At 36.5% G+C, this 14,006-nt stretch overlaps 1 protein-coding gene across 11 annotated transcripts in view; it reads right to left on the reverse strand.

Annotated features, from left to right (window-relative positions):
• The window catches only part of Osbpl6 (oxysterol binding protein like 6), a 187,688-nt gene that overhangs the window by 58,944 nt on the left and 114,738 nt on the right, over positions 1 to 14,006 (reverse strand). For all 11 annotated transcript variants that reach the window (XM_076866735.2, XM_076866732.2, XM_076866731.2 and 8 more), the window contains one exon: positions 758 to 850. In XM_076866735.2, coding sequence (XP_076722850.1) covers positions 758 to 850 — 93 coding nt within the window. The remainder of the gene's footprint in view (positions 1 to 757; positions 851 to 14,006) is intronic.

The raw sequence follows: 14,006 nt of genomic DNA on the forward strand, positions 1-14,006 counted from the left end.
CTCCCACAAAACAGAAAAGGTCTTAATATCTGCAAAGTCCTCCCAGAGCCTCCTGCTAGGAAGCCCAGACATGGGAAGGAAAACAGATCTCAGAGTGTGCCACAGCCCCTCCATGTAGGGACTGTTTTACCTTGAAAATCCCCGTACAGCTGGAGAGCACTGGTTGTAGAGTTGGGAAAATATAAGTCTGAATTCCTGCTCTGCTATTTAAGAGTTTTTCTTTTCTTTCCTTCCTTTATTTATAACTTTGGGCAAGTTACTAACTCAGTTTCTGTATTTGTAAAATATAACACCTATCGACATTGCCTGAAGCTGTTGATAAGAATTACATTAAATGGGATAATGTATCTAAGCACTTAGCATAGTGCCTGGTGTGCAGTATGTGGGCTATCATGGTAACTGTTATGATTATTGCTGGACCCTGTGATTTTTTCTTTTTTCTTTTTTGTCATTAGCTCAGCACAAATATATTCCCTTCTCTCCCCAACAGGGAATAGCAGTAGTTTCTCTTTCCTTCTTCTTTTAAAGAGAATTTTGAACCTTTGTAAGCAACCCTGCAAATCCAAGGAATATATATTTTCCTCTACTTTCTCCTAACCGAAAGCAGAGATTGTACTGCAGACAGAAAGAAAAGGAAGGGATACCCTTTAATTGCTGTCACAGTCACCTCTGGGTGAATCAGGTGTAAAAGTCATTCACAGTTCATTTGGTCCCAGCATCAGGCCATCTGAGTAAGGAACCACATATCATCACTGACCTTGGAGAGGGGGATGGGCTCCGGTTCTAGCAACTGCCGACTTATAGAGGGCTCGGTGCTAGAGGATGCTGTTCTCTCCAAGATGTGGATACTCTGAAAGTGAACAGAAATATAGCTCAGTTAGACCACTCATTCTTCATATTTGTGGGCCTGGGTGTGAAAACACACACCTCACAGTGCAAACAATAAGTGATGTTCTAAGTGGCAATTATCTTAGAGACCAAAGGTAATAGCAAATATCAGAAAAATGTGTTTGCGCAAGATTCTGTCTTCTCCTCATGGACCTACTGCTGAACTTCTACTGTAATGCTGGTTTTAATCTTAGGCATTCAGAGTATGAAAAAACTTGAAATCACACACAGTAAAGAGGATGTCTGACATATGAGCAACTTTATGAGAATGGCACATTTACCACTTAGACTAATTAGTCTCACATTGAAATATTTGCCCTTATCTCCAACAGAAAATGGCAACAGACTAAGAAAAAGGTCTAAGTTGAAAAGTTCAGAGCCTCAATATTCTCTTGTGCCTAGAGTTTCTTATAAAAATGCAAGGGAAGAAAATAGTTAATTAACTATAATAAAAGTAGATGCTTTTACAAAGCCTATAAAGAACATCTAGATTGGCAAAAGAAAATTAAATTAGTAAAACAATATTCCAAAAGAAAAACAGGCAAGGCACGTGAACAGGCAAATCATGTGGAATGTTTGAAACGATGTTTAGCCCCAGAAGTATTAAAAAAAATATGAAAACTAAAAAATCAGCTTTTATTTTTTTCACTAGATTCAAGAATGGACCAGGTTTGAAAGAAAGGGAATATTAACTGGGTTTGGTTTCCCTAAAGAGGGCCTTTGGAAAAAGAAGTATATGCCTCATTGGTCTAGCACTCCCCCAGCTGCCTTTTTCTTTGAGACGGAGTCTCATTATGTTGCCCTGTTGGGACTGACTATAGGCATATGCCACTGTGCCTGGCTCAAGGTCTTTACCCTAAAGAAATAAAGAGAGAACTATGCAAAGAATAGGTACATTTAAAAAAGCCTTATTTATTAGAGTAGAAAAATCTAATTGATATGGGAATAGTAGAGACTTAAAAGGAAATACCAAAATGGCAATATGGACCTATGTTTACTGATAAGGAAAAAATGACCTTGATGTCTGTCAACTGAAAAATCAAGCCACATCTAGTATGTGGAATATGATGATTTTGTATATATTACAATTAAAATTTATTCCAGAATGCTAGTGATAGCTAAACAAAGGTGGCAGAATTACAGATGATTTAAGATTTTTCTTAATAGCTTTCAGGTTAAAAAGTCTTTTTTAAAAAAATATGTACTATTTGTATATTTGGAAAAAATTAAGCGCTTTCTTTGGGAGGGACATCTGAAAGGCACCAGAGAAACTCCATGAATATTCAGTTTAGGCTGAAAATGAAATGTGACATTATCACTTTGGTAATTACACCTCACTGTTTCAATGAACAGGACTTATATTTTATTTTATCAAAGTCTCCATTTTTGGATTATCACTGGAAAGATTTTAGATTAATATTTGCTTTTTTTTCATGAAGAAAACTTTGACAAAAGCCAAATTATCCGAATTTCTTTATAATATTCAAGATTTTGGTTAATTTTATTACCTTGAAAATAAGAGGCTATACATTTTATGTATCCTACCTGCGTGTACTTGTTAAAACATTTATTAGGAAGAAAATAAGTGATGTGAAAGGTTGAAGAATTGTCCCTCTTTCTCTCTTTTGTGCAGAAGCAGAAAAAATAAGAAGACGTATTTTGAGACCAGATATTAGCAAGAATTTCTAATCTGACAGTCACAGCATCCAAGGACAATATAAGTATTAGCTGAGACTCTGATCTTTCCATTTCCAGGTTTACTTGAATTATCAAAGAGAAACTTAAAATATGGCTGAGTATTCATATTTGTGTGGATGTCTTTCATGGAAGAGTCAAAAACAAAGATGTGCTCTGAGTGATAAACTGGGGATTTGTTCAGATCTTGGACAGATACCATCTTCTTTTAATTTATTTATTGTATTCCAATTTGTTATATATGACAGTAGAATGCATTACACTTGATATAACACATATAGAGCACAATTTTTCATATTTCAAAGTATATTCATACCATTCGTGTCTTCCTACATGTAATTAGGTTAATAATGTCCATCTTATTCCACCATCTTTTCTACCCCCATCTCCCTCCCTCCTCCTCTCACCCCTTTACTCTATCTAGAGTTCACATAATCCTCCCATGCTCTCCCTCCTAACCCCACTATGAATCAGCCTCCTTATATCAGAGAAAACATTTGGCATTTGGTTTTTTGGGATTGGCTAACTTCACTTAGCATTATATTCCCCAACTCCATCCATTTACCTGCAAATGCCATAATTTTATTCTCTTTTATTGCTGAATAGTATTCCATTGTGTATATATTCCACAGTTTCTTTGTCCATTCATCAGCTGAAGGGCATCTAGGTTGGTTCCACAGTTTAGCTATTGTGAATTGTGCTGCAATAGACATTGATGTGGCTGTGTCCCTGCAGTATGCTGTTTTTAAGTCTTTTGGTTATGGATTGAGGAGAGGGATAGCTGGGTTAAATGATGGTTCCTTTCCCAGTTTTCCAAGGATTCTCCATACTGCTTTCCAGACTGGCTGCATCAACTTGCAGTCCCACCAGCAATATATGAGTGTACCTTTCCCACAACATTCTCACCAACACTTCCATTATTTTTTTTTAATCAAGAGGTAGAACTATTTATAAGTCTACACACATTTAGTAGCAAGTTCACTCACTTTCTAATAGAACACCAACAAAAATTCCAGTAAAATAAATATAATAAATCAAAAGATCTGGCAATGTCAATGAAATGAGCCATTCATTCATTCATTCACTCATTTGTTCATTTAAATAATCAATCATTACTGGTACTGCGGTGCACTGAGCCAGACACAGATGACAGGGTGACAGAGAACTAAGATGAGAGAACTGTTCTTGTGATGCTTATGTTCTAGAAAGAGTCTTCTCAGACAAAAGACCAAATAATGCTAAACATCTTTTTATAAACCATGCATTCACCCTGTCCTACATGGCTACTGCTTTAGCTCATTTTAGTTTTTCCAGATGGTATGTTTGGTCTGAGCTTCTCATTAAGGATTCTCTCCTTTCCAATATTTGTAGGTTGCTGGGCAATAAAACACACATATATCACCAATTCACCTCCCTCTTCAACTCCCTTGCCCCGCACCCCTGACACGCACGCACGCGTGCACACACACACACACACACACACACACAAAGTAAGAAAAGCAAAACTGGACCTTAGCAACTACGTAGGCAGGGAATTAAGGATTAACTTAAAGCAACTTGGCCGGGGGGTGGGGCGTGGGGGACTAAGTCCCCTAATTTCCAAATCAAGACACAGACATAGAAATCAAATTTGTATATTTGAAGTGTGATAAATGTGAATTCTGCCTCTATAGATGCTGGGAAATTCTTAAAATGTTTCCAAAATGTTGCAGATCAGAAGGGTTAATAACCATGTTAACCAGGACTGATATCTGCAAGATACGTACCCCTATACCTAGCACAAACCACACAATATTACTTTCTTCTCCACTTGAATATGCAAAATAATTTATATTATGGAAGGAAAGAAGAGGTGTATTAATTTCAAGTATAGTATAATACAGTGAATATTAAGACTGAGTGAAAAATATAAGCCCCGCATGTTCATTTGCCAAGGCATAGAAAATCTAAAAACATTTACCGAGCCATAATAAAGTGAATTAGTATTTTTATTAACAAATGTATGTATGTATATATATTAAAGCACAATTTATAAAACTACCAGCCGATTCTCATTATTGTAACAAACAGCTTCTAAAAAACCTCCAGTATTATAACAAACCAATAGCTCTTCCATAAATTTGTTAGTCTTATATTTGTATACTATTAGAATTGAATCATCATTATCTATCTAATCATCATCATCATCATCATCATCATCATCATCATCCAACCAATTGCCTTGAATGGGTTAAAACTCATGGTTCTTTAAACTAAATAATATACCTAAAGCTATGTAATCACATACTTGGCTGCTCATTATTTTAAATGAAATACCTAAGTAGATGAAAGCTGTGTTTTTTAAAAATTTTATTTTATTTTTTATGTCATTGATGGACTTTTATTTATTTATATGCAGTGCTGAGAATCAAACCCAGTGCCTCACACATACTAGGCAAGTGCTTTGCCACTGAGCCACAAAACCAGCCCTTGAATGTTGTATTTTTAATATCAGCAGCTATAAAGAAAAGTTAATATACTGAGTCTCAAACACCATTCAGACTGGTGCCCTCAGAGGAGGGACCGGCTCACCTTCATTGCAGTACCCCATCTCTTTTACCCACAATACATCCAGATAAGGCTCTTTCCACTGTATGTTATGTAGCTCAGTGTACAGCCCTTGCTTAGCAAGTGCAAGGCCCTGGGTTTGATCCCCAGCACCACAAAAAAAAAAAAAAAAAAAAAAAAAAAATTGTTAACCTTTTTGGTGTTTTCTGATTAATCTGTAGAGAACAATCTCCTAACATCATTAATACATGATTAGACATGAAACTACCATCTAGCTTATTTTGACATTATAAAAATTATCATAGCTCCTATTGGATAAAACTTTTGAAAACATTTAAAGAACCCAGCTTTTAAAAATGAAAAATCTAGTGGATTAACCACAGAGCACTTATTTAATTTATAGCTCTGACTGGTCAATGGGGAACAAGTCACATTAGAATTTGCAACATCTACAGTTAAAAAATTAGTTCTTTGCATACGGCTTCCTTTAAGATAATAATTTGTGCTGTAAGTTTTTTGTGCTTTTTGTCACAAGATGGCTATTTTCATATTCTTTCATAGTGACTTGGAAACACATGCCATCACCTTGAAGGTGTTATACACGTTATATAAGCAAGTTAAATAAGGGGTTACATAAACACAGTCATTATTCTTTTAAAATCAAATTTCCTTTAAGTACTACAATTATAACTTAATTTTCAGGTCAGTTTTTAAAGGAACCTAGACCACACAGGCAAGATGGAAGTACTTACCCACCCTTTGTTCCCCTTGCTCAGAGGAAATTGATGCATATTTAGCTCAGATGAGGAGTCTAGAACACATACTTTACTGCAGCTCTGTAAATTGATGAAAGTATATCCCCTGGGTTAGTGTCTGCTGGTCTCAAACCTCCCGAGTAGCGGGTGGAAATCTGCCAACATAATTGTAGTCCTGCTTCCTCAGTATCAAAGTGGTAAACAGACAATGAGACCCTTAATGATAGCTGAGCAGTTCAGTTGCAGAGGAACATGACTCCAGAAGATATGCTGAACAGGGCTTCTTGTCATTTATTTACTTTGATTCATTTTAGAGGCATAAAGGAATTGCTAGAAATATTTTAGGCTGTGGCTACAAGTTTCTATATAGACTCACTTTTCATACAAGTTTAGGACAGTAAGAAAATTGGACTACTGCTCTGTGAATGTTAACTTCACCAATACTGTTCACCTGCCTTATACGAGCTGCTTTTATGTTCACAAATCACACAAAATATTTTCAAAGAAAAGTATCTGAAATACTTTAGAAACTTCTAAAGTAATTTTTTCAAGCTTTTGGTTACTAGGCTTGTCTTTCTTCTAGTTACAGCTAATTTTAACACAGCAATACTATTTCAGTGATACTATTAAGCTTCATAGGATACTGGTGATAGTGATGATAGCAGTTAGTATTTATTCAGTACTTTATCCCTGCCTCTATGCTTTACATGGACTATTTCATAACATCTCCATATCCAGCTGTTGAACAGTGACAGTTAAGTATATTTCATGGCCGATTGAACCATGAGGCATAGAGAAGCTAAGGGAACACAAAGTCAGTAAGTGAATGTCAGTCAAGATTTCATTCTAAAGTCCAAGCTTTCAAATATTGTCTTCTACTGAAGTCAACACTAAGGTAAATTGACAAAAACCACAGCAATTTCATATAGGTCCTCAACACTAAATGAACACATCACCAGGCACACCCTACCACAACCTTCTCTGGGTATGGAGAGGTAGAAACGAGTAAAACAAAAAAGAAAAGATTATAGAACCCTTTAAGTATTTTAACACCCCAAAGTTAATTTTTTTTTGCTAACTTTGAGCTACCTTGAGGTTAATTTTCAGTTTCTAATTTTCAAGAACTAAGAGTAAATCATCTAGCTTTTACCTTAGGGATATAGTACACAATGTACAGAAAGGAATTAAGATTTGCACTCACACAGACCAGTATACCAAATCTCATTTTATTTACTATGTGATTTAGACAAACTGTTAACCTCTCTCATTCTTAGTGTCCTCTGTCTATAAAATGGGGATAAAATAGCTCCCTTACAAGTCATTGCAAGTCACAGAGTGGGCACTCAGTGTATGTACAGTATTGCTTAGAGACTGGTAGACAGCAGACACTCAATGAAGGGTACCTACTATCCATCTGTCAATACTATATGAATAAATGTCTAGAAACCTTACATATTCCTATTGCCACAGAAAGATGCCTATAAACACTTTACAAGGAGCCCTTTTGCAAGAGGTGAATCCACATACTATGTGGCCATCTCTTTGTCCAGTCAACCCAGTACCTGTGATCAGCGCCACCTTGTGACCTACACATCGGAATTTACTGAGAAAGCTGTCAATGTGAGTGGAGACAGTTGTACCAGGCACACAAATGGAAAAGCAATGGCAGCGGTGGCAACAGGATTCGGCATTCATCTGAACAGCTGTGGTGGAGGATGCATAGGAGATGTATGCTGTTGTCTTAATAAATCCATTCAAGAATTATTTTTCTTTGCAATAGCATAAAATATTCAAATCATTGAACCTAAAAGGCTATGGCTAGAAAGGTAGTAATCCAACTATTCACTCTATAACAATAATCTTGCCTTCCCTAAAAGATAGCAGAAGAGCAATAACTGTAAGCTTCCATATAAGCTCTGCTAAAATTAAAGTAGAAAATTATAGAATTATTAGATAGAGAAAGTCTACATAGCACACCTGGGAAAAACTGAAGGGAAAAAACAAAGTAATCACAGTCTTGATTCTTCTTGCACAGAAATGGGAAGGTTATAACAAACCAACGTCTATAGCTCCACATTTATTGGTCTCTTTTTGGAAAACTTTCCTTATAAAAAATACCATCTGAATTCATTAAGGGCTCCATCAATAGCTGTGAAATAATGCAGAGATCTTGAATATGAAGGAGTAGAAATAAATATCTTTTTAATTCCCATTTTTAGGCAGAACCAGAACCAGAACTAACTGGTAAACTCATTCCTCACACTATATTTTAAAAACCTGATAGCAAACACAACCACTGGAAACCAGAGCAACACAAATTACAATAGCAAATAATGTGCACAAATATTAGTCCCTTTCAGGAGCAAAGGCTATAGAACACATAGAGTTAATTTAAAAGGCTGGAGAACAGTCCCTGTGAGTTGAAAAGAATATTAAATATAATTTGTGATTTTCCACAAGAATTTCACAATTACCCAGAATACAAAAAGATTTTCAGCATAATAATCATTCACAACATTTTGCTAACAATATAAGCAAGAAAAATCTGTTAACCTTTATGTATGTACATTTGAGGCAGAATCAGACTATTTTAACCCCCTTGCAAACTCAGAGCATGTACATGTATGGTATGTCTTATGTACTCATAAATATTTGACAAACGACAGAATGAATACATATTTGCTGTAATATCTATGGTGTCTAAGTTCCTGCTCAGGCATGATTCAATGACCATGAGATTAGATGCAAGTTGTAAAGAGTACAAAGGTGGCCCAGTCGATGCCTCAGCACCTGAAAGGGGTTTTAGAAATTTGTGCCAAGGTCTTGTGTGGCATGTACTTCATATTCAGTTAACTTTTTACCTTATACTTGTGAAGTTAGGGCTTTTCACTTTATTTATTCTACTTCAAATATTGTTTCAAAGACACACACACACACACAATTAAATTACAACCTTAAAAGTCCCATGTACATATTCACTGCAGAAATGGTGGGGGGGGAAACAGTAAAAAAGAAGACCTTATATTTTCTTTCATCTTTTTTTGAACACATATAAATACTCAATTCTTTCAAAAAATATTTATTTTTTAGTTTTAGGTTGACACAATATCTTTATTTTATATTTATGTGGTGCTGAGGATCGAACCCAGTGCCTTATGCATACTAGGCAAGCACTCTACCACTGAGCCACAACCCCAACCCCAAACTCAATTCTTAAAAATAAAATTGGAATTATACTATTTTTCAATTTAATAAACTTTAAAAAAATTAACAATATATAATTTTCCCCACAGCATTAAATAACCTTCAAAAACACTTATAGCAGCTATGCAATATTTCACTGCACAGTTATGACAGAGGTTATTTAAACATCTCTGTTGAACATTAGACAACTTCTAATTTTTTACTACTATAAAACTCCTTGGATAAAAAATTTCTACACAAAAATATTTACATGTGTCTTTAATTATGTTCTAGAATATAATTTTTAGAGGCTGATTTACTTGTTTGATGTATGATATTACTTTATTAAAGACTTTAGACACATATTGCTAAATCTCCCTTCAAAAAAGCAAAATCAATTAAAATGCTTAGCAGTTGCACATGAACTGCTCATTTCCCTGAAACCACACCAATGCTGGTTATAATAAATTTTACAAAATTAGATCTTTATTTGGATTTGAGGTAAAGAAGTCTGGCACTTGACATATGAAATACACAATATTCTAAGAAGTTTCCCTTTAGCTGTATGAGAATATTTCACAGTCTAGGAGGAAAGTAAAATTTTCTATTTGTTTCAGTTAAAAATAAAATTTTTAAAAAAGTAGTTTTATAGACTTTTGGTCCTATAATGTTTTTATAGTCCTAATGAAACACCTACAAATGTATTCTGTAAAAGCAATATTTCCAAACCCCAGTGAATAACGGTCTCCTGGGCACTTCTGTAATGAAGATTCTCAGGCCTCATCAACAACCTACAGAATGAGAGACCCTCTGGGGTTCATTATCAGATTATACTGTGGGTTCCATCCACTTGGTATTATGCCTGAGAATCTAATAGGCACTATTAATCTTGAATCCAAGAAACAGATTTGTTCCTATGAAAATGCTCCTCCAAACTAACCTAGTACAAGGTGAAGAACTGATACAGGCAGGCCTAGAGAGCCAAAAGACTCTGTCTAGCACACCAGGGAAAACAATGAATAGATTCTCATGCCAGAATGATGCAATGAGCATCTTAGTGCCAGGTGGCAAATTTCTTTCCAGTGGTCTCAATTTCAGCACATTCGACATACACTGAACACATACTGTAAACACCAAGCGACAGGGATCCTCAAATGATAAGGAAAACAAAGAAAGCTGTGGGGTGCTCATTGCCTTTAATTAAAAAGGGTTATAGAAGTTTTCAGTAAACAAATGATCAACACTTCTCATTCCAAAAGCAATACATGTAATAAAAACACAGAAAATTCAGAAAAGCACAGGTAACATAAAATTCACATATGTTACCAGTACTCCATGATAATTATAAACATTTTGGTCTACATGCCATTTGGTTTGTAGTTTCCCAGGTCAATGAGCTTGTGAAAAATCACTGTCACTGCTATGGGAAAAATGAGGAGGCAAACATAATTCATAAGTGATTGACAAATGCTGACTTATGAAGTTCACTTACAAGTACACAGAAGGCTCTCCCTTGGACATCAAACTTGACTAGGTTTACAACAGATCAACCAATGGAAAGCCCAAGAATAGGAGCTCCAAAAACAGGGCTCCAGGGAACAAATCCTATCTTCACTGCTCAGTAGCTGTGGTCAAGATATTCTACCTCAAAAAAAAAAAAAAAAAAAAAAAAAAAAAAGATATCTCACCTCTTTTGGCTATAGTTTAGTTCTCTGAAAAAGGTGCAGGTAGTGCCAACTTTTCATAGTGAGTGTTAATGAAATATTAGATGTTGCTGGTATTGTACTATCAGCTTGTTCATGAACATTGCCATTTAATATTTAGACTTCTCAGAATACCCAGTTTGAAAAATGTATCTAAATCACAAAATTTCACAGTGTGAAATTTTGCCATCAATTGTTATTTTCCTATTGACATTGATTCCAAGTCCTAAAAAGTTAGTTCCATGGAATAGATAGGATCTCAAAAAGATTAAACTGAAATCAGAAGCAACTCAAGAACTTAAAAATACTTGGAACCAAAAGATTTAGATTTTCAGATCAGGTCAGTATTTTTATGACAGCTGGGTTCAGGGTCAACCTGCAAACATGCAGGTCCACTGGAATTCTATATAGTATGAAGAATTTAAGTTCTATTGCTCCTCACCAATAAGATTGGAGGTGATTTAAATTGGAGGTTAGGTATCAAATCAAAGATGCTTGAATTTTTTTCTCTAAAAATTAGAACCTGTTTTTAATTTGAGAGAACATTATATTTCACACAATGCAAAGATGGAAAGAAGTTTCAGATTCAGCAGAGAGAGACCCTGTTTCAGAGCAGCAATTTGGTAATTTCATTTAACAAAGCTATTTGAAGATGATGCTCCGGGGGCATCATCCCACTCAGTTCACAGATATGCTGAGAGATATATTTAAACTGTTTGTCATAAAAACTTGTCATGAAAATCTTGTTCATAAAGTATAGATGGTAACAAGGAACATTTTTTACTCTCTGGTTTTCTAGGCACTGTTTCTCTTATAATGCAAGTGGCATGTACAGAAGATGCTGCTGTTATCAGACCAGGTGATCCTGTTACCAGTCAGGTTATGCCAGCCCACAGTCCCATGGAATCCCTTCTTGGGATGGCCTTCACATGCTATCAGTGGGCATTAACTGAATAGGCCCCTGTTGGTTTTGAAATGAGTTGCTCTTGATCAGATACAGGAAAAATTTTGGATACCCACTTACTCAAAATCTTCTGTAATTGTTAAGGACTGATCATGATACTGGATTTAAAACTGGCAAGAAGATTAATCATCAGTCTCTAATTTATAATTTTTTCCTTAAAAGATACTTTATTTTATGATCTCTGAGCTTCAGCAAACTCTAAATAATTATAAAGAATGGCTGGCATTTCTCTTTTGATTTATGCAACAAAAAGACTGACTCAAGGATTTATAAAACCTAAACTGGTGGCACTGTGATAATGCACTCAGAGTAGGCGCCATCATCTAGAAATTATGCATTCCAATCCCTACATTCATAGTGCCACTGCATCTGATTTTCTGGTATGTCTCAATAATAATACAAAAAAATAATAATTGCTTCAAATGCAAGTCTTGTTTTTCAAAATGCAAATTTTTGGACCTGAACTCAGAACTCCTGAAACTGTCTTCACAAGGTGATCTCAGGCATTATATTTCTAAAAAAATTCTCCAAAATATGAAAGTATAAAAATAATCATAAAAACAAAATGCAGTCAAGGGGTCACAAACATAATGACCCTATTATAAACCATTACCATAAAATAAGTACCATGATTGACTAGGCAACAATAACCCCAGTTTTAAAAATAGATTACCTCCCACTCTTACCAATATTCTTCACATATGTGCAGAATGCTCCCAAATCTTTGCTTTTGTCTGACACCATTTCCTTCACACACCTCAGTCATTTGTCCCCCCACCCCCCACCCACACACACTGTCAGGCAGGTGGAAGGGTCTGAGCTATCAGCTCCCTTCTGTGACCTGGGGATAATCCTTCTACTCCCCCAATCCAGCACTGTGAGACTTGGAACTCTCTGCTCTACGGTGGGAGGTCAACCTTATGGGTGACTGAGTTGCACTCCCCAGCTGGGTGCTGAGGCGCTCAGTCACAGAAATGGGTGTGCCTTGCTACAGCCCCATGGGTGAAGCTATGCTCACCTGTTCCTTTGTAATATAACCCCTTGCCCTGTTTAGGATAAAATCTTCCATGGAAGTGCCTTGTGTGTGTCCCCTCCTCTTACTGTGCCCTTGGGTGTGGCCTACCCAGGTGTCAGTCAATCTGCTGACAGTGGACATCATGAAGATAGACTCAGCCCCCTGAAACCTGACCCCTTGCCTCATTTGAATAGCTTCTCCTCAATAAAAGGGGTCAGCGCATGCTCTCTCTCTCTCTTTCTGCAGACCCTTAAGGTCAGAAGAACCATCACAGCAACCCCAAAGAAAAAGGTATTTGTGTCTCTTGTGTGGTTATTTCATGCAGACCAGTTAGCCCAGTTTAACTAGAGTGACCCCTGAGCCTTTTAGTCGCGAGAACAGAAACCCGGCACTCTACCACTTTCCCTTCTTGCTGTCATCTCTTGATTGCATGATAATTCCTCCACAGCTATCCAGGCATCTGGAGCCTGGTTTATAATCTCCCCTCCATGCCAACTCTTCATTCACTTATTCAAATTTATATTGAGCTGACCATATGCATGGCTCACCATACACACAGCATGAGTACAAGGGGCTAGGGATACATTATTGAATAAAGAAAACCTTGTTTTCGTGGAACTTACTTACATTCTCAAGACAGGGAATAGAGGAAGTGGATACAGACATAAACAGAGAAAGAAATATATAACCAGAGATATACCATACCAGTGGTGATTAGTGCTTTGAGTAAAATAAACTCAGCAAAGTAGATAGTGAGTGATGAGAACATTTAGGGAGAGCAGGGCAGGTTACCCAAAGAGAGTACATTTGAAAACTTGCTTAAGTGTATGGGCAAGCCAGGGATGGCTGGAGGAAAACCTAGCTAGGAGAGGGGAGCAAAAATGCAAAGACCCTGAGGTGGGAACATGTTTGGCATATCTGAGAAGCATATTGGAGAGAGCCAACTGAATGGGAACATGGGAGGAGATGAGAATCAGAGTTAGGCAGAACCAGGTTATAAATGACAGCAGCCAACAATTCAGTTATTATTTGGAGACAGATGGGTAGTCACTGGAGGCTTTGTACAGAGAAGTAGTTTGATCTGACTTAACATTTTGAAGGGAATACTCTGCTCCATAAAGAATGATCTGTATGTTGGGCAAGGGTAGAAGCAGGGAGACCAGGTAGAAAACTACAGCAATAGTACAGGTGAAAAATGATGGTGGCTCAGAGCAGGGTGGTAGGGGAGGAGGTGGTATGGAGCAGTAAGAATCTGG

This window comes from Callospermophilus lateralis, chromosome 9 (genome assembly GCF_048772815.1).
Source record: "Callospermophilus lateralis isolate mCalLat2 chromosome 9, mCalLat2.hap1, whole genome shotgun sequence".
NCBI classification, from domain to species: Eukaryota; Metazoa; Chordata; class Mammalia; order Rodentia; family Sciuridae; genus Callospermophilus; species Callospermophilus lateralis.